The sequence below is a fragment of the Caretta caretta genome, chromosome 1, assembly GCF_965140235.1.
Source record: "Caretta caretta isolate rCarCar2 chromosome 1, rCarCar1.hap1, whole genome shotgun sequence".
Classification (NCBI taxonomy): Eukaryota; Metazoa; Chordata; order Testudines; family Cheloniidae; genus Caretta; species Caretta caretta.
In genome coordinates this window covers 230,350,737-230,376,150 of record NC_134206.1, presented here as the reverse complement: position 1 = coordinate 230,376,150, position 25,414 = coordinate 230,350,737, and the positions used below count along the sequence as shown (strand labels likewise).

The window sequence follows — 25,414 nt, the reverse complement described above, 5'->3', positions numbered from 1 at the left end:
CTTTCTGTAAAACATTTGTCAAGCAGATCTACATTGGCATGAAGATTCTAGAGAGAGGTAGTTCCCAAACTGGTCTGTGTACTGGCTTTTCTCTTATATAGATGCTGAACAAAACTGGTGGGAATTTCCCCTAAAATTCCCTAAATATAGACAAGTCTTAGTTTATGCATCTCTGAATGGTTCTAAGATGGTGTAAGAAAAAGTTCAGGTACCAATCTCTTGGATATGTCATAAGATGAGTACTGCTGCTTTGTGCCCTGATTGTGTATGGAAACAACACCATTGTCAGCAGGTTGTCTTTTGCTGGAGATGGGTTAAAACTAAGTCTCCGACTTAATCATGGATATTTTTAGTAAAAGTCATGGACAGGTCACGAGCAAAAAATAAAAAATCACGGCCCGTGACCTGTCCATGACTTATACCATAAATACCCTTGATTGACTCTTGTACTGTGGGAGTACTGTAAGGGGGGGGTGCTGTGGGGGGGAGCCCCACGGTCCCGCTGCCACTCCAGGTGCGGCTGGGGAGGGCAGGGGAAGCCCTGGGTGGCCAGCAGTAGCTCTGGCCGCTGCCGGCAGGAGCACGAGGGGGCCAGCCACTGCTCTGGCCACCCTAGGATCGCTGCCAGGAGCCTTTGAGCTGTGGCTGCTCCCGCTGCCCCTGGGACTGCTGCTCAGGCAGTCCCCATGGTCAGCCCCATCTGCTGCTGCCCCGTGGCTGCCAGAGCAGCCGCTGGTGCAGCAGGGCCAGCTGCTTGGGCGGCCCTGAGGTCAGCCATACCAGCTGCTGCAGAAGTCACTGAGGTTGCAGGAAGTCACTGCATCCGTGACTTTCATGCGACTTCTGTGACAAACACAGAGCCTTGGTTATAAGTAAGGCTACGATTATGTCCCGGAAGTCACAGATTCCGTAACCTCCATGACATTTTCTGCCCCGGGGCTGGAGGTCCCAGGCGTCCATTCTCCCCTGCCCCCCGCCGCTACCCAGCCATGGCAGGGGTTGGGGGGGACCCCTGCAGGTGCCCAGGTGGGGTAGGGGGAGACTCGCCTCCCCATTTTCTCAGGGATATTTTTAGTGAAAGTCAGAGACAGGTCATGGGCTTCGTGAATTTTTGTTTATTGCTCGTGACCTGTCCATGACTTTTACTAAAAAAATCCATGACAAAATCTTAGCCTTAGTTGTAAGCAATAAAAACGTAAGATTGTAGAGCAGACAATTTCAAATTACATTCAGAAGTTCATAGTATGATATGCAATATCAGTGTCCAAGTTCTTCTACAAGATGACCTGTTTGTGGTTTTTGAAGTGTAATTTCTGCATAAATCTAAGGAGGTTATCTTGAATCACAGATGTTAACATAGCCCTCTACTCACTAAATGTGATATTCCAGAACGGGTGTGTGATGCAGCTTTGTGGTGGTAATTGCAGGGAGCATGTTGCACTTGTGTTTTGACTTAGTTAATTGTTTCTGGGTATTGTTCAAGATACTGACTCACTTATAAAACCATATGTGATTTAGGGCTTTGCAAGTTGCTACAAAAGGACCTCTCATCCCATGTGCTCTAGTTACAGTTGGGATCTTGGGAGCCTGAGCTAATAAACTTCTGGTGGCAGGAATTTCGTCAGTGGTGGAGTCCAGACTCTGGAATTACCTTCCATCACTGAGGATATGTTGAATAAAATAAATGTCTGCTAACACCCTAAAACCATAGTGTTAGACAAGGCAAGATGTATTTCAACAAGTATAGCTGGTTGAGGTGATCCCTAGGTTTTCTGGTATCTTAATGTATGTTGTTGAATAATCACTGTAAAATGTGTGTGCCATGTACATTATAAGCTTTCATTGTCTTTTCCATAGTAGTATACTTTAGGAAAACAATAATAGAGTTTTCCATGTTGCTATGTAAAAAGGCAGGCTTCTGGAGCCTAAACTCTACAATAGACTTCATAATGAAGCATGTATGCTCTTGATATAAATCACATTTTAAAAAGAATTTTCATCTTGTATTACAATAAACAACATACTTAAGTAATCTAGTGGCAGTGTTCAAAATTACAAGTTTAGCAACTTGAACTTGAAAGTTTAGACTTAAACTAGATGAGTCATAAATAGTAATATCACTGTACCTTATACAGAGTTTTTGTTTTAGTGATCTGAACAAGCATGAGAAAATCTAGAAGCTTGAGACCATGTCACTGTGGAAATAATCATAATACTTTTATCCACTGTAGAAATTGCCTCCAGTCTCAAAGAAAACGTATTCTGTTTTTCAGCTGAAGCTTGTGCAGATGTTCTGGGGTTAGCCAAAGAAGCCAGAAAGCGAAGTCTTGGTCCACTTCATCCTTCTTTTAATGTGATTAAGATAATAAGAGATGGACTGTTCAAAAACCTTCCAGAAAATACTCACCAGTTGTCAGCAGGCAAGCTGTGTATTTCACTGACCAGAGTGTCAGATGGCAAAAATGTGTTGGTATCTAATTTTAACTCTAAAGAAGAAATTGTTCAGGTATGTGTTCCTGATCACCATTATGACAACTTTAAAAGTTACCACAATTTAGCTTTCTAAGTTTTAAGTCCAAGTGTAGATTGATCCTTGGAATTTCTTTTTGCTTAATCCTTGAAATATCATGGCATAACCCCCTCAATGATGGAATGGTCACCTCAGATTTGTAATGATGTGTGTTCTTGAGGCTATGTTTATTGGGAAAACTAAACATCAAAAATGATGCCAAATATGTTGTATTATGAAAGATTAATATAGTAGAATGAACATTTGCTTGACAATTGCATATCCAGTTAAGGTGCAAACTGTTTTATTTATAAAAGCTGAAAGGCAATTATGTCATGATCAAAAATGACTGAGAACTAACTAAGAATACTGCTGCTGACTATTTTGAGCTCTTTATCTCATCCATAATGAAAGAGCAAGTATGCAATGGTTGTATCTAATACTATTCCTGTTATACTCAGAGTATCTCTGTGGAGATGGAGTGGTTAATTTTTTTGGCTTCTGGTTTGTAAAGACACCTTTTAATAAATACTGGGGTACAAGGGTTTTATCTAGACCTATTTAGAGGGACACTTTAAAAAAAACAAAACACTTCTGTCTGGAAATAGTTCACCTCCTACTGTTAAAATAATACTTTTCTCCCTCTAATTTCAGTTGTTGTTTTTTTTTAGTTTACTTTATGCATTTGACAGCACTTCTCTGTGTAATCAGTCATTTCCTCTGGTGTTGTGGAATTTTCACAGAACAATAGGAGAGAAACCTTTTTTTTAAAAAAAGGAAAGTGATTGCAAAACTACAAATTGGCGTAGGTACTCTGGAGAGTGGGAAGGGGCAGCTGTATATATTTAAACTAATTCAAAAAGTGAGTTTGTCAACTTTATTTATTTCAAATAGATTTCGATGTCCCTTTAATATTATCATAAACTTTAACATTAAACCGAGACACATGTGTATCGTCATTATACAATAGTTTTCAATACTAGAGAAATTGCTGTTTAATTTACCTATATAATCTCATTTCTCCATAGGCTTTAATTTGTAGCTCGTTTGTTCCTATTTATTGTGGCCTAATTCCACCATCATTCAGAGGTGTGGTAAGTCTGCATTGTTTCCTCCTAAGTGCTAAATTTAGTTTGATAACCATGTAGGAAATTTTGAAAGATAATATATGAACATATTTTTGGTTACTTTACTAAAAATGAGTACTTTACTCAGGTTCATGGTACTGAAGCTATATCTGGCTTTAACTTTTGCATATAGTAAAGTAACATTACATATGTAAGAAGATGCGAAAGGGAAGATAATGGCCTAGTTTACAGCAGTTTTTTCCCCTTAAATTTTCATCTAAGCAGAGTTAGGTGACACACTTACTAAAAGGCTGGTTTATTTAAATGAGCACTTAGCAATTGTAGGAAAGCTTAAGAAAAATGTTTAGTGTAGACACAGCCAGTGAGACCATCCATGTGAGTAAAGGTGCAGGGCTGGTCTCTTAAACACTTGTCAGGAAATAAGTATCCTAGTAACAGACCATATAGCACTTCTGTATGTTTCACAACAGAGCCACTTAATACACAGTAACATGAATGCAAATAAGCTATTTAATGCACATTTAAAGTTGCATTTTTAAACAGGATATAACTTAAATTGAAAACTCAAACTAACTTCAGTATGGGGAGATTGTTTTAAAGGTGAAGTGTTAATTGTTCTCTTCTTTCAGCACATCCCAAGGAGTAATGGTTAAAAGGCCTCTTTCTTAAAGCAACATATTTCAAAGCCATCCTTAGAATTTTGAAATCTCCCATTAATGACTGTCTACATCAGGGGTCAGCAACCTATGGCATGCGTGCCAAAGGCAGCACGTGAGATGATTTTGAGTGGCCCTCACACTGCCCGGGTCCCAGCCACCGGTCCTGGCAGCTCTGCTGCCAGCCTAGGGTCCTACCGCCGGCCCCCTGCCACCCGGGGTCCCGTCCGCTGGCCCCGCTCAGCCCGCTGCCAGCCCTGGGTCCCAGCCACCAGTCCCGGGCACTCTGCTGCCATACTGGGGTCCCAGCCACCGGCCCGGGGTTCTGAAGCTGCCCTCAGCTGTGGCCCATTGGCCCCAGCCTGGGGCAGTGAGGGGTGCAGACAAGGGCAAAAGAGGGCGCAGCTCAGCACCCCCACCTTAAAAATTGTTCCAGCGCCACTGTACTGGAATATTTTTAAGTCTTGATTTGCTGCTTACATCACTATCATGTCACGTAGAACAGCACATTGCGTTTGACGTTGTGTGTGCCATCTGTCACGATTTTTTCCCCCCCGTAAGTTGAAGGATACATTTGACAAATGTCAGCTCCTAAGAAAGCGAAGTTAGATGTCCGTTCATTTCACTTCACAGCAACATTTGGTGGCTAAGTTGTGGCAAGGTTTTGGTGCGCTTCGTAAACTCTTTTGATGCAATCAAGGCCTTTTTGTCAGAAAATGAACAAAACTACCCCAAACTGGACGATGACAAATGGCTGTATAAGCTCATGTTTCTAACTGACATCACTGCTCACGTAAATGAACTCAACCTCCGTCTCCAGGGTGCAGGGCAAATGGTTCTGGATCTTTATGAAACCTGGAAGTCATTTGTTGTAAAACTTGCTGTTTTTTCTCGGGATATTTGAACTTCGGCTTTCTGCTACTTCCAACACATAAAAGAGCCATCGACACATTGCACTGTCAGTGTCGATGAGATTGGAATGTACGTGCAAGAACTGGAATCAGAATTTTCTGACAGATTTCAAGATTTCCAGCGATTTGGCCCAATGCTTTCTTTTCTAATTCAACTTGAAAAGTTCAACAAAAGCGACTTGGATTTGTCTGTATTTCAGTGGATGTGTGTTGAAGATTTCGAAATGCAGCTCCTTCAGTTAAAAAGCTTAGAATTGTGGGCATCAAAGTTTGGAGATCCGTAGAGTGCACTTAAAGCTACCTAGAGAGATCATGGGGCCTCTATTCTGACCTGCTGGATGTCCCTGCCAGTGAAATGTAACTGTTTGAAGAAAATTGCGTTTGCAATGCTTTCAGCATTTGGATTCTGAAGTGAGCAGGTATTTTCACACATGAAATCTGTCCTCTGTCCTTCTTAGGGCCAGTTAACAATTGATCACTCAGAAGCCTCTGTGCAGCTTAAACTATCCAAATATGTGCCAGACATTGGAAAACTTAGCAAGGAAAAGCAAGGGCAAGGATCACACTAAACTGATAAGATCTGCATTTTAATTTAATTTTAAATGAAGCTTCTTAAACACTTAAAAAACCTTATTTACTTTACATACAACAATAGTTTAGTTATATATTATAGAGAGACCTTCTAAAAACGTTAAAATGTATTACTGGCACCGAAACCTTAAATTAGAGTGAATAAATGAAGACTTGGCACACCATTTTTGAAAGGTTGCCAACCCCTGGTCTACATCAAATCATTGCAAGGAGCCATTGCTTGGAATGGCTCAGGTTTTCTTGCAACACACATGCCACACTTATTCTCTGCTGCCCCTCCACTCCCCTCTTTTTTAGTAAAAAAGAGGGAAGTTTAAAGCCAAACAAGTTATTGCAACATTATAATTTAACACAAACAAGTCAAACATGCATGTGCATTGTGGGGAAAAAGTTAATCTTACTACCTTAATCTTTTTTGTGGTAAACCATAATGTTGCATCAGCTTAGTTGTTTTGCTTTCATCAGCCTATTTTTTTTTTAGTAAAAACGGGGAAGAAGGAAGAGGGTAAAGTGTTTGAAGGAAAACTGAAGGCATTTCAAATAATGGTTCATTGCAGCATTTTGTTCTGATAGCCTTTATTGGGATATCTCTCACTTTTAAGAATGGCCTTGAAATATGTTGCCTTACAAACATTGTTCCTTGGGACTTGCTGAAAGATAACAACCATTAAAACATAGTCTCCCCTTCGTATTTAAGTAACATCAAAGAGCAGCAGTGTTCAAGTTGACTCAAAAGCTGCCTTATGCATGTTTCTAAAGCTTTTCTATATCCTTACCTCTTTAAGCTGGAGCAGAGTGTTATGAAATAGGACGTTGGACTGGATCCAAGGTTTAGGTGGATCCAGGCTAATCTGGCTGTTCAGTTCTCGTTGGTTGGACAATAATGTTATCTAAAAGGGCTTAGCTCAAACTACAAAAACATACAAGTGGTGATTCTCTGAATATCCTCCCTGTATAAGAAGGTGACTGCTTCCTTTTGACCTATTCTGCCCAATAAAGATTCTATAACAGGCTCTTGCATTCTTGTTTGCAGGGAGATGGAAGTGAAAAATTAAATGTGTCTGTGTCAAGGTGGAAACTTTCTTGAGGACTCCAAATGTTTTGCTTGAGCAGTTGCGCTCTCAGAGCTTGGGGCGGCAAAAATCCTAGAGCCAGCCCTGGTCAGGAAGAGGAGATTTAGCTTGCTAATTTGTGGAGTCAGAGATTTTATAATTAAGGCCCCAATTCTGCAAACATGTATGCACATCCCCAAGTGTTTCCCAGTGAGGGGCTTGAGGCTGAAAGACTGTTGCTATTATAAGCCTCATTTAACACACAACCACCATACTGAAATTCCTCTCTGCTGGAAACTTTATGAATGTGCTCTCTTGTGGGACAGTGATTGGTAATCAAGCAAGACCTCTTTCGGATATGAGAATTCTGGATAGAAGTGTAGAGACTTTTCACATCTTGAAAAGCTGGATTTTTCTGGTAACATCTTATCAAATATGGGATATTGTAGAAATTCCAAAACGATTAATTTAAGAGTTCGTGCATAGGAGTCTTTTGAGAAGGCTTGTTGGTGAAATTTGTAGCCATTTGCCTTGAATAGTTTAACCTTGGAGCTGGGTGGTCTTTGTAATCTGGCTCAGAAGAATTTAGCAGCATCACGTACACCTGACATTCCAAACCAATAAACAGTATCTCGTAAACAAAAATTCTGAGAACATTTTTTAATATTGCAGAACTATTCTACAACATTAGTTATGTTTTCTAAAATTGTACCTGAAGAAATATGAAGTTTAAGGTTTTTACAGCAATGTTAGCTTGACTGTGTTTCATCCTTTTGTCAGTAATATTAAGCTCTAAGATTAGAAAACATTACATATATGGAACATGTCTAAGTTAGAGGTGCAAGACAAAATACCAAAATATTTGTCAAAATACCAAAATTGGCAGTTGGACTTGGTGGGATCAGGTGTAGAACCTGAAACCACTTCTTAAACTCATATTTTTAAAATGGCTAGCTCTTAAGATAGTATCATTTTTTAAAGGTTTCTAGAGTGTTAAGGTTTACTTGTTTCAGAGTAACAGCCGTGTTAGTCTGTATTCACAAAAAGAAAAGGAGTACTTGTGGCACCTTAGAGACTAACCAATTTATTTGAGCATGAGCTTTCGTGAGCTACAGCTCACTTCATCGGATGCATACCGTGGAAACTGCAGCAGACTTTATATATACACAGAGAATATGAAACAATACCTCCTCCCACCCCACTGTCCTGCTGGTAATAGCTTATCTAAAGTGATCATCAGGTGGGCCATTTCCAGCACAAATCCAGGTTTTCTCACCCTCCACCCCCCCACACAAATTCACTCTCCTGCTGGTGATAGCCCATCCAAAGTGACAACTCTTTACACAATGTGCATGATAATCAAGTCGGGCTATTTCCTGCACAAATCCAGGTTTTCTCACATCCCCCCCACCCCCATACACACACAAACTCACTCTCCTGCTGGTAATAGCTCATCCAAACTGACCACTCTCGAAGTTTAAATCCAAGTTAAACCAGAACATCTGGGGGGGGGGGGCGGGGTAGGAAAAAACAAGAGGAAACAGGCTACCTTGCATAATGACTTAGCCACTCCCAGTCTCTATTTAAGCCTAAATTAATAGTATCCAATTTGCAAATGAATTCCAATTCAGCAGTTTCTCGCTGGAGTCTGGATTTGAAGTTTTTTTGTTTTAAGATAGCGACCTTCATGTCTGTGATTGCGTGACCAGAGAGATTGAAGTGTTCTCCGACTGGTTTATGAATGTTATAATTCTTGACATCTGATTTGTGTCCATTTATTCTTTTACGTAGAGACTGTCCAGTTTGACCAATGTAAATGGCAGAGGGGCATTGCTGGCACATGATGGCATATATCACATTGGTGGATGTGCAGGTGAACGAGCCTCTGATAGTGTGGCTGATGTTATTAGGCCCTGTGATGGTGTCCCCTGAATAGATATGTGGGCACAATTGGCAACGGGCTTTGTTGCAAGGATAAGTTCCTGGGTTAGTGGTTGTGTTGTGTGGTATGTGGTTGTTGGTGAGTATTTGCTTCAGGTTGCGGGGCTGTCTGTAGGCAAGGACTGGCCTGTCTCCCAAGACTTGTGAGAGTGTTGGGTCATCCTTTAGGATAGGTTGTAGATCCTTAATAATGCGTTGGAGGGGTTTTAGTTGGGGGCTGAAGGTGACCGCTAGTGGCGTTCTGTTATTTTCTTTGTTAGGCCTGTCCTGTAGTAGGTAACTTCTGGGAACTCTTCTGGCTCTATCAATCTGTTTCTTTACTTCTGCAGGTGGGTATTGTAGTTGTAAGAAAGCTTGACAGAGATCTTGTAGGTGTTTGTCTCTGTCTGAGGGGTTGGAGCAAATGCGGTTGTATCGCAGAGCTTGGCTGTAGACGATGGATCGTGTGGTGTGGTCAGGGTGAAAGCTGGAGGCATGCAGGTAGGAATAGCGGTCAGTAGGTTTCCGGTATAGGGTGGTGTTTATGTGACCATTGTTTATTAGCACTGTAGTGTCCAGGAAGTGGATCTCTTGTGTGGACTGGACCAGGCTGAGGTTGGTGGTGGGATGGAAATTGTTGAAATCATGGTGGAATTCCTCAAGGGCTTCTTTTCCATGGGTCCAGATGATGAAGATGTCATCAATATAGCGCAAGTAGAGTAGGGGCTTTAGGGGACGAGAGCTAAGGAAGCGTTGTTCTAAATCAGCCATAAAAATGTTGGCATACTGTGGGGCCATGCGGGTACCCATAGCAGTGCCGCTGATCTGAAGGTATACATTGTCCCCAAATGTGAAATAGTTATGGGTAAGGACAAAGTCACAAAGTTCAGCCACCAGGTTAGCCGTGACATTATCGGGGATAGTGTTCTTGACGGCTTGTAGTTTACTTGCAATTTTTTCCTTTCTAGTTGTTTGTGGAGCTTTTTTATAATAATAGCCTGAAATAGTTTTTTCCGAAAGTCTAACATCTTTTATAGTTAGGAAAGCGGTTACTTTATTGCCAAGGAACTCAACTTTAGCTTCCAATACTTAGAATTTTGTTTAAAGAGTTGATTTCATCTTGTGTTTTTCTTTTGTGGGAGAGCACTGTGGGTGATTCTGGGATTGTGTCCTGTTCTGGTGAAGCGGAGGAAGCTCCAACCTTGCCTGCTCTGTGCAGAGCAGAATTATGACACAAAGCATGAAGCAATTTCTTCTCTATTACTATACTTCAAGCATATTTATTAACAGTATTCTAGTTTGTCAGAGAATTAGGAAGTATGTTGGCTTTAAAACTGCAATAAGGAAGCATATTTTTATACAAAATCAAAAAAATTAGCCTCTGTGCATATGCAGAGACAAACTACTGATTTTAAGTTCTATTTTAAAATCTTAGATGCTATTTAACTAATACAGGGAGTTTGGTTTTGTAGAAATAGTTTGTCTGGCATTAAAAGCTCCCTTTTTTTATTATTCTTTTCAGCGTTATGTTGATGGTGGAATCAGTGACAACTTACCTCAGTATGAATCTAAGAATACCATCACGATTTCTCCTTTCTCTGGGGAGTGCGATATCTGCCCAAAGGGGAACTCTGCAAACTTCCATGAAGTGAATGTTACTAATACCAGCATTCAGTTCAGCTTAGGGAACCTTTACCGTCTAACACAAGCACTCTTTCCACCAGAACCCAAGGTAATACATATCCTCTTACATGGTTCATAGTCGAATGTTTTGCAATTAAAGGCCAAAATTGTTGCGGAAGCAGTTAGTGATAAGGATCTTGGTTTAACATCTAGCCAAATAAGCTTTTCTGGTGGCTTCTGGTGTTGCTTCTTTTCTTTCATCACTTCTGTGAATACTTAATTTTTTTATGTTAGTTTTGCTTTTCAAGATGAAAATAAAATATTTTGCTCTTGGGTTCCTGTGTTTACATTTCTAACACTGCAAGTTACTCTGTATAAGCATTAGTGTACAAATCTAAAGTAGAGTGTGCAAGGTTATAACCTGTTCATACCCAGCCACCAACCAGCACAGGCTTTGAAACTGGTATTATTAAAGCTAAAGGTCTTCAAAAATCTGTTGATGCATGCATGATGCAGCCAGAACAGCTCAAAAGTGGTTATTGACCACCACAGAACTTGTCCTCTTTCTGAATGGGGACTGCTGAAGGTGTCTGGGGATGGGAGGTACTAGACAAAAAAGATGGTGTTTTAATAATCAAATACCTGATAACTTTGTATGCTTTAAAATCAATTTTTTTCTTGCTAGTTGCGAACAAACACTCTTGTAGGTGATGAGTTTATCTATATTCTGTTCTTAAACTTTTCTGCTTACATAGGCTTTAAACATTCTGTTTCTTTTTTTTTGTTTGTTTGTCTAGGACTTCGAAAATGTGCAATACTAGGTGGCCTGGTGGTTCAGCTGGTAACACCGGTTATCTGGGAGACCCAAGTTTGGGATTAATCATGAAATTCAGCCTCCCTGGGAGAATTGCAGAGTTGGCTCTCTTTAGTTTTCAGAAGTGGCAAGGGGAGGGAGTTGAGAGGGGTGATCTGTGTGTCTGATCAAAAAAGCTACTTAGGGAGACAGTAAGGAAAGAAGTTTTTTACAAGCTTAATATGTTTGTTTGATACAACTGGAAAAGCACTGTTATAAGTTTAGCAATATCTTGATCAATGGCATATGTTTGCAAGTTGAAAGATGTCTTCATCTAGGTATCGTCACAGCACATGTGAATTCATCGCTTCAAAACTTTTATTATAGTTTGACAATCTTAAGGTCATGGGAATTGTCTTCCTCATATGACTAGTTTTAAGTGAATACAGCAGCCATTCGCTCTGTAAACTGGTGGTTTTCACTTTGAATCTTTCTTCTGATGGCTGACTGACTTGCTGTACCCTGTGTTTGCAGGTACTAGGAGAAATCTGTGAACAAGGATATTCAGATGCACTTAGATTTTTGAAAGAAAATGGTATGTTAAATTTGTTTGTCATTATCAATACTTAATGTGACTCTCTACTTATTATTATTTTTTTTTGGCAGGTTAAAACAAAGCTCCTTTGAGACAAAGTGAAGGTCATCATGAAAAGTTAACAAGAAGTTTAGTTCAGCCATTCAGTAGGCAATAATCTTTTAATAGTAATTTACTTGAGCAATTTTATTAAGTTAGTGAAATTGCTGTCCTCATGCTGTTGTGTGAGGTCCTACCTTAAGTCTGATTTCCTACAGTCTGATTCTCTACTGTCTTTCATACCTGTGCAAAGGAGAGGGGGGTGTAAAATGACACCAGTTAAGAGTGATAGACTGTTATACCCACTTTGCACAGATTTAAATGACTATTCAAAGACACAAATATTGTAGAAGTGGAGTAAAGGAATGGGTGTACTTTTGAGGAATATGAGAACATGAAATTGGGAGGCTTTCATAATCAAGAGCCTGATTGTCTTGTAACTTCCCACTGAACTTCAGATCTGTCTGCAAAGTCAGAGAAATAGAGCCTATAGTCCTGTTCATGGAATAAAAAAGCTTATTGACTGGAGCATTCTTAAATCTATTTGTTGGGACTTAAATATTTGTCTCTCTCTTAGAAATGTAACCTGGAAAAGTTTTTTGGGTGCTAGATAAAATACTGGGGGTTATGGTTGAAGAGAAATAAGATACTTGAAAATGAGGTTAGAAAATTTAAGATTTTCAGTGGCACTGGTATCCTAACATAGTCAAGAAGCCTCTGAAGTTGTATAATTAATGTATTTCTAAATGTAGAGATTAAATGTTAACATATGTTGATACAAGCAACATGTTCAAAATATGACATTTTGTGTTCATAAAAAAGGATGGAAAATCTAGATTCTGGTAGGAGAGTTCCAAGATAAGTGGTGAATGAATTGCTTCTGGTCTGTGATGCGTTTTGACAACATCATTTCTGTACTATGTCTGATATTTTAAATTGACATTGTTGCTCTTATAACTGTCATCTGTAGTGGCAAGTGATTGTCCCCTTCCTTATGTGAGGCCTTCTCTGCACTAGAAAAACAGATGTGCCAACCACTGTTTGGACACCGTTGCTTCCCTGTAACATACCGTGCATCCACAAACACAATAGGTCCCAACAGTGCATAGTCAGTCATGCTACCACTTGGCTTACATTTGCTCTGAGCAGTTGCAAATCACCACCACATCATCTACCGGCATGTCAGTCTCTGTTGGTGCACTGTTGACATATATATCAAGAGATAGTACAGCAACTGCATTTGTGCAGTTGGCCCTCCCAGTGTATTCCCAGAACGCTTCCGCACACATGCAAAAATAGAAAAAATGTGGCATAGGATGCCTTGTATGGATGCATTGCACTATGGCAATTTGCATCAATATAGCTGTGTAGTATAGGCTTAGCCAAATACAGTCATTCCCTTTCTGTAACTGCTTTGCTGTATGTAACAGTTCAAATTCCATGAAGAATTTTCTGCTTGTGAACTTGGTGTTGAAGTTAATTAGATCTTTAAGAAACAAACAAACAAAAGGTTGGTTAACAGTGGTCTGATACCATTAACAATTGATCAAAATAACAGTAAGTATATATGGAAATCAGAAGCCTTCCCGTGAATTATTACAGTAACAAAATCCCCCACATCCTCCAAAAAAATCATTCCTCAATCATTATCTTCCTCCTGAAAGTCTGCCTATAGTTGAAATTACCGAATGTTATCAAAATTGGATACCTTTTAATAAACACTTCTCTATATATTTAGTTTCACTTCAGCTGAGAATTTTCACATATCTACATTATATACTGTTGCTTTTGGTTTTCGAGCAGTACCTGTAAGTGCAATATGCATTATATTGTCACCTAACTAAGTTCTGCAGCTCTTGTATGCAAATAGAAATACTGCATAAACAGTGGCTTACTTTTGCTGCTCTTTTAGAAATTGAGAACTCAAAGAACATTTTTGGATACTTAATTTTGCACTCAATAGCTAGCACTATTTTCAGAAAGAACTTTGCTAGACGTTTTGGCAGTAAGATATGGAAAATATGCATCTGAACCACCTTATGTTGGGCACAGTTTCTCAGGATAAACAGTTGGGCTCAGTCAATACTTGGATACACCTTGAAAGTGTTGTAGATACAATAAGTAGCACTAGGTCCTTTGGGAGCTTGTGTCCCAAAGTGGCACTGGGTCCTTTGGGAGCTCGTGTCCCAAAATAGAGTGCAGTGACATTGACTCTCAGATGAGATGTAAAATCAAAGTGCTGGGTCATTTAAAAAACTTATGGCACATTTTGCAAGCATAGATGGAAACAGGTGTGCAGCAGTCACCACTGATTTGGTTGACTTAATGTACCCCCCTCTACACGCATGCACATCATTTGAAAGCTTATTATGTCTCCCTTAAAATGAGGTATGATGTGGACCTGACGTATACTGTGATTTCTTTTTTGCATGCTCTTAACTGATGGATTCTTTCAGCTTGAGCTTCAAGCTGATGCCCTAGTTCAGCTTTGTCTGTCTTTCTCATTGTTCCGTCAGCATGGGAGAGGGACAGAGGCACAGGTCCTATTGGGTGACACAGGTCCTATTGGGTGATCTAACCTTTGCCATTGAAATATCATCTCTGCATCTTGCTAAAGAAAGGGCTCTGTAGAAAACAATTTCTGTATTGATAGCTGCTGTGATTGTTCCTACCTTGCCAGACTTAAATTTGGTCTTCTTGGCCATCTCAACAAATGTTTTGATGCCAGATTTCTTGACTGGACTGAGGAAGCTACATGTCCCATTAGAATCAAGTGCACCTCTTACAAATCTCTCTATTTGTTCTTCACCAAGATCTGCTATTTTTGGTAGAGACTTTCACAACTGATATTACATGCAATCAAGTAAATATGTTGATGATCACCTGTTGATGAGATTTAGGGTCAGATGGGTTTGTCATATTGTTGATGACATGGTTGGTGAGAGTTGTAACATGGTCTTCATTCCTATTCATTGCAGAGGCAAGGACTTGTTTGCATACTTTGTCTTCACTGCTTCTTGTTAGCCCACTTCTTTCTCTCCTAGCTTTTGAATAGTCATAATATGAAACTGTATTGTCACCTCTAACATAAACACTGACCTGTGCATAAGTGTCATAGAATTAAAAAGCTAATGTCTAGAATATTTCGAAGGGTAATATTGCATGCACAGGCAATTATATATTAAAACCTTCTACTAGGCAGACTACTGCTACATTGTATAGAGAAACATTACATTAGGAATTCACATACATTTATAATCTAGCAACTATGCCAGAGATGGGCAAACTATGGCCTGCGGGCCACATCCGGCCCACGGGACCGTTCTGTCCGGCCCCTGAACTCCTGGCCCCTGCCCTGCTGTTCCCCCTCCCCTGCAGCCTAAGCTCACTGCACAGCTACAGAGCCTCGGACTGGCCCAGAGCTCTGTGCTGCACAGTGTGTGGCTGGCTCCAGCCAGGCGGCATGGCTGCCTGTCCTGGTGCAGCCATGCCACCAGCCACAGGTGCTCCAGGCAGTGCAGTAAGGGGCAGGGAGCAGGGGGGGTTGGATAGAGGGCAAGAGAGTTTGGGGGGGTGGTCAGGGGCTGGGGGTGCGGATAGGGGTCGGGGTGGGGAACAGGGGGGTTGAATGGGGGCAGGAGTCCCGGGGGGCAGTCAGGAAGGAGAGGAGGGGTTGGATGGGGTGGCAGGAGGCAGTCGGGTTGGGGGCTTCGGGGGCGGTCAGGGGACAGGGTAAGGGGTAGTTGGATGGGGCAGGGGTCCCTGGGGGAGGCAGTCAGGAAGGAAGGGGGGTTGGATGGCACGGCGGGGGGGCCCGGGGGCAGTCAGCAAGAAGGGGTGGTTGGATGGGGCAGGGGTCCCGGAGGGGCCTTTGGGGACGAGAAGCAGGGGGGGTCGGATGGGGGCGCAGACTGGGCCATGCCTGGTTAGCAAATTTTACTTAAATATAGAAAAGAGTTATCACTTGTGATACTTTGACAATTAAGAATATGCGATGTAAAACCATTTCAGGTTCGGATATCCCGCAATGTTGTATTTGCCATTTTTGCACATGCTAAACTGCTCCATCGTTCCCGGGGGTGTGGGGGAACTTGCCCAGGCAAAACCAATAAATTCCTTTTAATACATTGTTTGGCAGCTTTGACCAGTGAACACTGCATTAAGGAGTTGAACTTAACTGAAACAATAAAAACTATAGTCATAGTCATGTTGCAGTGTTTCTGGAATGCAAAAAATGGCATTTTCTCATTTTGGGTACTGTTGTTTCACCTTACCTGCAGGCTTATATTTGACAGCTCCACATCATGCCTCCATTTAAATGGATATAAAATAAACTTGCAAATGATTTATGATGTGGGTGTGTGTTGCATGGGTACATTAAACTCCAAAAATAAGGCCCTTTTTTGCAGAATTGCTACCCGCCTAAAGTGGTCGCATGCCTTTGCCAGGTTATGACATCAGTGATTGACTAGATATATTCCCTGTGTAGATTCAGTTGACAGCTTTCATTTTTTGTTCATTTCCTATCCTAAAATGATATCTGATCCTGCAAAGTGTCTAAGGGTCTCATGTGAGCAAGGATTTTCAAGATCAGGCCCATGCTTACAATTTTCTTTTAAAGTCCTGCATTTCACCTCTGGTAGATGAAGTGTTGCCTGTTTGTAAAGCAGTGGTTATCAACCAGGGGTCTGAGGCCCCCTGGGGGGCCATGAACAGGTTTCAGGGTGGCCGCCAAAATAAACCAGAGAGTTAGTCACTTGGCCCCAGGGAAGAAAGCCAAAGCCTGAGCCCCACTGCCCGGGCTGAAGTTGAAGCCTGCACCCTGCTGCATGGGGATGAAACCAACTTAGCTTCGCGGAGCTCCCCGTGGCGCGGGGCCTCAGGCAATTGCCCTGCATGCTATTCCCTAACACTGGCCCTGGCTTTTAATCTACTGGATATGCAAAAAAACATTTTTTGTGGCACAGGTGGGCCATGGAGTTTTATAGCATGTTGGGTGTGGGGCTCAGAAAGAAAAAAGTTTAGAACACCTGTTGTAAAGGATTCTGGGATCTTTTGGATGACAGCTGTCATAAATGTAAGTTCTTACTTTCTTATTTTCCCAGATATTCTTAATGATTCAGTTTATGTCGACTTGTCCTTAAAGAAAAACCCTCAGGAACTCATAGAGGACACTGACTTTACAAACAAGAAAACTATTCCAGAGAGGAAGGGCACAGAGGAGATATTGAAGACAAAAATGCTTAGTAACCAGCTAAAGCTAAACACATGGCCATTGGATGAAAGAATTTTTGAGCATCTACCTCCTAGACTTCGTAAAGGTATAGGCTTGGGAATATCTTCCAATAAATTTGAATGCCAGTAATGTTTTTATAAATGACTTTAACTAGTTCTCATCTTGACAATATCTTCTGATAAGAGACAATACAAAACTATCTTGCATAAGATAACAATGTAAAATCTACCATAGTTTTTAATTGATTAAAGTAACCCAGAGCAGTTCTTTAAATACAATTATAAGGTATGATCATATAAGAAAAATAAAGCTGTATTTGGTTTCAGAAACTGGCAAGATGGAAGCTAGTTTCATAAGTCACTTAACTGTAGTTTATAGAGCATAACTGAGGTTTAGTGCCATAAACGGATTAGTTTTGTGAATATATTTATAATAACTAGGGCTGTCAAATGATTAAAAAAATTAATCGCAAGATTAAACAATAATGAATACCATTTATTTAAATATTTTTGATATTTTTGATCAAAAATATTTTTGATGTTTTCTACATTTTCAAATACATTGATTTCAATTACAACACAGAATATAAAGTGTGGTACAGTGCTCACTTTATATTTATTTGATAACAAATATTTGCACTGTAAAAAACAAAAGAAGTAGTATTTTTCAATTCATTTAGTGCAAGTACTGTAGTGCAATCTCTTTATCATGAAAGTTGAACTTACAAATGTAGAATTATGTACAAAAAAATTAAAAATGTAAAACTTCAGAGCCGACAAGTCCAATCAGTCCTACTTCTTGTTCAGCCAGTCGCTCAGACAAATAAGTTTGTTTACATTTGCAGGAGATAATGTTGCCCACTTCTTGTTTACAATGTCACCTGAAAGTGAGAACAGGTGTTCACATGGCACTGTTGTAGCCAGCGTCACAAGATACTTACGTACCAAATGCTCTAAAGATTCAGATGTTCCCTTCATACTTCAACAACCATTCCAGAGGACGTGCATCCATGCTGATGACAGGTTCTGCTCAATAACCATCCAAAGGAGTGCGGACTGACACATGTTCATTTTCATCATATGAGTCAGATGCCACCAGCAGAAGGTTGATTTTCTTTTTTGGTGGTTCAGGTTCTGTAGCAACATTGGAGTGTTGCTCTTTTAAGGCTTCTGAAAGCATGCTCCACATCTCGTCCCTTTCAAATTTTGGAAGGCACTTCAGATTCTTAAACCTTGGATCAAGTGCTGTAGCTATCTTGAGAAATCTCACATTGGTACCTTCTTTGCGTTTTGTCAAATCTGCAGTGAAAGTGTTCTTAAAACAAACAACATGTGCTGGGTCATCATCCAAGACTGCTGTAACATGAAATATATGGCAGAATGCAGTTAAAACAGAGCAGAAGACATACAGTTCTCCCCCAAAGAGTTCAGTCACAAATTTAATTAACACTTTTTGTATTTTAACGAGCGTCATCAACATGAAAGTATGTCCTCTGGAATGGTGGCCGAAGCATGAAGAGGCATACGAATGTTTAGCATATCTGGCAGATAAATATCTTGCAGTGCCAGCTACAAAAGTACAATGCGAACACGCCTGTTTTCACTTTCCAGGTAGGATGACCAGATGTCCAGATTTTATAGGGACAGTCCCAATATTCATGGCTTTTTCTTATATAGGTGCCTATTACTGCCTACCCCCGTCCCGATTTTTCACATTTGCTATCTGGTCACCCTATTTCCAGGTGACATTGTAAATAATAAGCAGGCTGCATTATCTCCTGTAAATGCAAACAAACTTGTTTGTCTGAGCGATTGGCTGAACAAGAAGTAGGACTGAGTGGACTTGTAGGCTCTAAAATTTTAAATTTGTTTTGTTTTAGAGTGCAGTTATGTAACAAAAAAAAGTCTACATTTGCCCTTTCACAATAAAAAGATTGCACTACACCACTTGCATGAGGTGAATTGAAAAATACTATTTCTTTTATCATTTTTAGAGTGAAAATATTAGTAATCAAAAATAATATAAAGTGAGCACTGTACAGTTTTAATTTTGTGTTGTAATTGAAATCAATATATTTGAAAATGTAGAAAAACATCCAAAAATATTTAATAAATTTCAGTTGGTATTCTGTCGCTTAACAGTGCAATTAAAACTGCAATTAATCACAATTATTTTTTTTTAAATTGTGATTAATTATTTTGAGTTAATCACGAGTTAACTGCGATTAATCGACAGCTCTAATAATAACCACGGTAACATGATTTGAACAATCCTATGTGAGAAGTATTTCAAATACCTTACAAATTAAATCTTTAATCACTAATACTTTAATTATAATTCATTAACTAAAATTGGATAAGTAAGAACTTGAAGTCATCATCAAAACTAATGACCTAAATGACTTTTCTAATGACTAAATAAAACCCTGATGTTTCAGAGAACAAAACTTAACAGGTATGTACACTAAACATTTCTGGGTTAATGTCCCTAAATTTACCTTAGGTTAGCTAGGTGTCTATAGACCATTACCAGCAATTCAAAGCCTGAAATATGTGACTTGTGATTTAGGAAAACAAGTAAATTACATAAAGAAACACGAAAATTGTGAAAGCAAAGTTGTTTGATAGACAGAACACAAAACTGGAATTTGGGAAAACCTGGGTGCTATTGCCAGCTCTATTCTGGACGTTAGGTGACTTGTCCATGTTCCCACACCAAATGTGCTTGATTTTAATCAGTCAGTAAAATAGGGATGCTGACATTTATCCATCTTTGTAATGTAGTCTGAGGTCTATAGCTTAAAAGCAAATAGAAGGGCTAAGTACTATTATAACTTTCCTCTGTAGTGTGATGCGTTTTAAATAGAAAAAGCTTGTTTTAGCACTAATATTTTGTGACATAGGGCTTGTCTAAATGAACATGTTAGTTCACAGTAAGCTAGGGTATAAATGCATTCCGCATTAGTGTGCCACCCGCTAAATGTGTTGCCATGCACTATAAGTTCCCTAAAACAGGAGTTGATCAAAGCATATTAGAAAACTTTTAGTGTGTGTCAGCAAGGTCTATATAGACACTTATTGCACAGCATGCAAGTGCGGGGTAGATTTACACCCTAGCTTGCCACAAACTAAGTATTCATTTAGTTAATGTTGCTTGTCAATTGTGCTTCAATATTAATCACCCTTATAGAATACTAAAAGACATCACCACACCTAGAATAACTTGTTTGAACAGTAAATTTAAAAACAAAAATGTATTCTAAAGGCTGTTTTAAAAAATCCTTATTTTCCAGCATTACAAGAAGCTTGTAAAGAGAAGAGTGGGTTTTATGCACAGCTCTCTAAACTCTTACCAATGCGAGTGATGTCTTATCTGATACTGCCGTATACACTGCCAGTGGAGTCTGCCTATTCTGTTGCTTTAAGGTGCGGTTCTATTTAAGAACTACTGTAGAACTCATACTTCTGGCTCATTAAGACTTCTTTTATTCTTTTTCATTAATTATTTGTATAGTCATGACTAACAAGCTAGCAGTCTATTAAGTGTTCTGAAATGCACTGAAGACTCGACTTTGAGTTCTAGAACTGTCTCTAGCACGTATGTAAATTGTAGCTTATTGCTACATATTGCTTCCCGTCCCCATATTGGTTCATCTTACAGATGTTTTCTGTGCACAACTAACAGCCTTTAATAAAAGCTTGCTAACAGAAAGATGGATAGAAAAATGGAGAAAAGGGGAGATTTCTAGAATTCCATATGTATTTAGTCTTTTTAATGTATGAAGTATCTTTTAATTGACTGATTAAAAATAATTCTAATATCTAAGCAACATCTAAAAAAAGAGAGTTCTATATTTAGACTGTTTGAAAAATTAAGGATTTATTTTGCCCTTAAGTGTCTCTTCAACAAGGGAGAAACTGATTATACACAAAATAGGTCAGAAAGGGTCAGGTTTCTTTGTTTGTTTTGTTCATTTGCTAACTTTTTTCAGTTATAGTAATCAGCTATAGCAGGTACAATGCCTTCAGACAGATTCCCTTTTAATGTGCTACCCATAGCAAAATATAACAATTTCATTTACACTGCTTTGTTCTCTGGTGATAATTAACCTTTATACATTGTCACTTATGTTGTAATCACTTAAAAACCACATCAAAAATCTTTATAGTAATGGAGTCGGAGTTGCACTAAGGGTTTGTTTACATGGTGCATGCCAGCTGGGGTGTAAATTCTAGTGGGCACACTAGCATGTCATGCACTAAAAGTTTTCGAGTGCAAGTGGGCATAGTCCTGTTTCAAAAAGTATTATGTCAGTGCTCACTAGGGAGCTTTCAGTGTGTACCAGTAGGGTCCTCACTGACAGTTATTGTGCAACACACTGGTGCACATTAGAATTTACACCCTGATCGGTGCATACTGTGTGGGCAAGCCCTTACATCTCATACAAACTTATTTATTGGGGTAGAATTCTGCCCGTGGAGTCAAAACACGTTCTACAACCCATAGCTTGTGTACCTCTGACATAAGACAAAGAAATGAAGTTTTCCTGAGGTCCTAAACTCTGTACTAGGATGGAGGGCATCCCAGTGCATAAACAGCAGAATCTCATCACAATAACTCTCTACAGAAAATACTGGAAGGGATTAGGAAGGAAATATACAGCTAAAAGTTCTTCTTTGAGTAATGGTCCCTATATGTATGCCACACATGGGTACGCATGCACGCCATGCGCCTGAGTCTGGAAATTCTTCAAAGCAGTCTCCATTGGCCTGCACATGCACAGTAGCTTTCCTAGTGCTCCTGGCTCAGGTTACAGGAGGCAGTGCGAATAGACGCTTCCCCAGGTCCTTCTTACTGCTGCATAGCCTGAGCCAGAATTGTGTCCTCCCTCATGTTGTTGCATTACCTATAAAGAAAATATTTATAAATAGTTGTATTCTTAGATTAATAATTAGTATTAAAAAGTTTATAGGTAGTTTGTTTCCCTGGTTGGGGAACCCCTTCCCAGCACCGGGACCATATCAAGAAATGCATCCCCTACCCTCGATCCTTCTCTATCAGTGATGAACGTCAATGCTGACTGTACTGTCTAGGTGAGGCATGTGTCTCTGCAAAGTGTAGCATCTGTCACTCCTTCCCACTCAGAACTCAAGAAGCCCAGGAGTTTTGCCTATGGAAGTACCGAATGGAGAAGGCTATGAAACTGCTTTGTGACCCGGGGCAGGGAGATCCCTCTGTACATCAGTCTCCGCTGACTACCCGTGCCCCTCAAAGTACATGCCTTGCAGCAGAGCCTTCAACATGTAAGCCCAAGAACTCCTCTTTCAGGGCTCCCTGTAAGTAAAGGGCACTGTTATGACAAGGACAGATCACCATTTAGGATCGTCCATAAGAAACATGTTTTTTCCCTGAGCTGGTCCAGATCATATCGTGAATGGTACCTAAGGAGCCGGCTCCAACAAATGAAAACTGACTGAACAGAATGCAATCTAAGACTTCTACATTAGGGGTCTGCAGACCACAGGTTGAATTTCCAGAGGGGTCTGCATCTCCATTCAAAAATGGTTAGGGGTCCACAAATGAAAAAAGGTAGTATAGAGCAGTAGTTTTCATTCTCCTGTCCCTGCAGACTTCAGATCACTCTATTTGTTTGCTATGAGTACACCTAACTGCGATTAGTGCCTTTCTTCCTCTGGTGGAAGGATACTCTTCTTTACTCACCCAACTACAGTACAATTCATGAAAGGCCTGATCAGGACCTTCCCAGCAGTGCTTAAACCTAGCCCTCAATGGGAGCTTAACCTTGTCCTGTCCAGACTATGTAATCTGCCTTTTGAATTCATGGCAACTTGTACCATGGCCCACTTGTCCAGGAAAGTGGTACCTTTAGTAGCTATTATCTCAGCTAGGAGGGTCAGGGAGCTCAGAGCCATCATGGTTGACTCTCCTTATATAGTGTTTCACAAAGAAAAGGTTTCTCTTTGATTATACCCCAAGTTTCTCCCTGAGATTGTTTCTGAGTTCCACATCTATGAAATGATAGTTACCTGTATTGTTCCTGAAATCCCACGCTTCCTCTGAAGACAAGAGATTCTTTGATGTCCGGCCTGCCCTGGCATTTTACCTGCAAAGAACCAAACCATTTAGGAAATCACCGACACTCTTTATCACCATACCAGAGAAGTCGCATGGGCAAGCCATATCCTCCCAGAAGATTTTGAAATAGGTCTCAGGATATATTTTAGAATGCTTCAAGGTAGCAAACATTCCTCCCCCTAGAGGTGTCACACCTCACTCCACGCAAGTAGAGGCTGCCTCCATGGCATCCCTATCATATGTTCCACTGCAGGACATCTGCAGAGCAGGCACCTGCGGTTTGATCCACATGTTCACAATGCATTATGCCCTAGTTCATGCTTTGGCTGCAGATGCAGCGGTAGGATTGGGAGTATTACATGCATCTTTGCTACCAGTTTCCTTGCACCCACCTCCATGCTGAACACTGTTTTCCAATCACCCATGTGTGGAATACACATAGGGGGCATCACAGTTACTTACTATAACTCGAGGCTTCTTCAAGATGAGGGATCCCTATCTGCATTCCTTCATCCCCTTGCTTCAGATCTTGTTGGATTTGTGGTTAGAAAAGGAAGTGGAAAGGTGTTGACCCCCGCTGCCTCTTAATATCCTTGGCTGGGAGCACTAGGAGAGCTACTGTGCACATGCGGGTCAATGGACACTGCTTTGAAGAATTTCCAGACTCAGGCACATGGCACACAGGTGGAATACAGATAGGGACCACACATCTCTAAGAGTCTCTAGTTACAGTAAGTAACCTCCACATTAGCAGGGTGTGTGTGCGTATGGGTGAAAGTTAGCATTCCAGACCTTTTATGGAACTTTCAACATATATTCAGGTTTGCTGAAACACTTTATTTTTTGATGACTGCAGGTTAGTAGACTGGTTTCCCGATATCCCTGATGATTTTCAATGGATGCAGGGACAACTACGTCGGATTGTCAGTACAGTTTATTCTCTGGCAAGAAATAAGCTACTCAGTACATCCAGGTAAATCATTGTGCTGCTATGTGCAAACTGATGTATCTTTTAGATTTATTTTGCCAATCAAAACAAAACTTAGTGCAATTATTAATATTCTGTTGCAAGCATTTAGTAGATTATTTCAAGGGTAAGTAGAAATTTGTTTCACTTCTACCAAAGCCCTGTTCTCTCTGTATTACAGTATACTAAGGGATTGTTTTCCTGCTCTCTCTTCTTTAGACCTGATATTGATCACCATGTTTGGTGATCAAGAGGTTTCTTCAGTAAATGGCTTCATGCTCTTTCCTCAGGACTGATAATAGCTGAGGCAATTGCAGCAGGGACTTCTAGTGCCTATTTTTCTAGATTCACCACTCTTTCCTGCCTCCAGCACCCCAGCTTCTTTCTTCTCTGTCTTTTCTCTGCTTCTGAAGATGGACTCCATCAGAAAAAAATTCCTTCAATAAGTTGATTTCTCCTCCACTGTGATGAACATCAGAGTGTTGGGAGTATCTTGAGCTCCTCCATACTGTCTTTAGAGACGGGTGGACAGCCGAGCTGGTGTGGCCCTTTTATCTCTGTCCACCACTGTTGGAGTGGAAATGTCAGACCAAGCAACTTCGTCTATGCACAGGGATAAGGACTGCTGACTGGGAAGCAGGACGCTTGTGGAGAGGAACAGGAAAATCCTGTCCCAGAGGAACTGGGAGCTACTGAGAGATTCTGATAGCAAGTGGGGAAGTAAGCTGTGTTCTTCTTCGAGCGGTGTCCCTGTGGGTGCTCCACTCTAGGTGTTGGTGCATCCCTGCGCCGGAGATTGGAGATTTCTCACAGCAGTACTTAGTTGGGGGAAGGGCGTGCACAGGAGTCGTCTTGTGCAGCCAGTGGCACCTCCTGTAGTGTGTGCACCCCGACCGTCCCGTCAGTTCCTTCTCAATCGTCCTCAGCTGCAGGCAGAGCTCCGCGGCCCTGCTCTCTTTGATACTTTCTGAAAGGAAAAAAAAATTATTAGTTACATAGGAACTTCTTATCATAGTTTCTTTAGTTCCTCTTAGAGCTTTTTCTTCAAAAAAAAAAAAGAAGAAGAAAGAAGACTTTTTCTCTGCTTAACTCCCCATTTGGGAAAAGTTTCTACAGTTTACCATTACAATTAACTCCCACCCTTATCTCTTGAGAGGTGGGAGAGGCTTAACTGCAGTCATGCCAGGCTCAACAGGATTTAAAAAGTGTGACTCCTGCCTTGAACCGATGCCGGTCTCTGATGGCCATACATCCTGCATTCGCTGTCTGGGAGAAACTCATATCTCCCAGAAATGCTTACATTGCACCAACTTAACAACAAGGGCAAGATGTGACAGG

General features: G+C 40.5%; 1 protein-coding gene across 1 annotated transcript in view; it reads left to right on the top strand.

The window, feature by feature from the left end:
* The window catches only part of LOC125624502 (1-acylglycerol-3-phosphate O-acyltransferase Pnpla3), a 42,852-nt gene that overhangs the window by 8,297 nt on the left and 9,141 nt on the right, over positions 1 to 25,414 (top strand). The window contains exons 2-8 of the mRNA XM_048825276.2: positions 2,274 to 2,506; positions 3,538 to 3,603; positions 10,250 to 10,459; positions 11,678 to 11,738; positions 16,883 to 17,098; positions 20,306 to 20,438; positions 23,966 to 24,082. Of these exons, the coding sequence (XP_048681233.1) occupies positions 2,274 to 2,506; positions 3,538 to 3,603; positions 10,250 to 10,459; positions 11,678 to 11,738; positions 16,883 to 17,098; positions 20,306 to 20,438; positions 23,966 to 24,082 (1,036 nt within the window). The remainder of the gene's footprint in view (positions 1 to 2,273; positions 2,507 to 3,537; positions 3,604 to 10,249; positions 10,460 to 11,677; positions 11,739 to 16,882; positions 17,099 to 20,305; positions 20,439 to 23,965; positions 24,083 to 25,414) is intronic.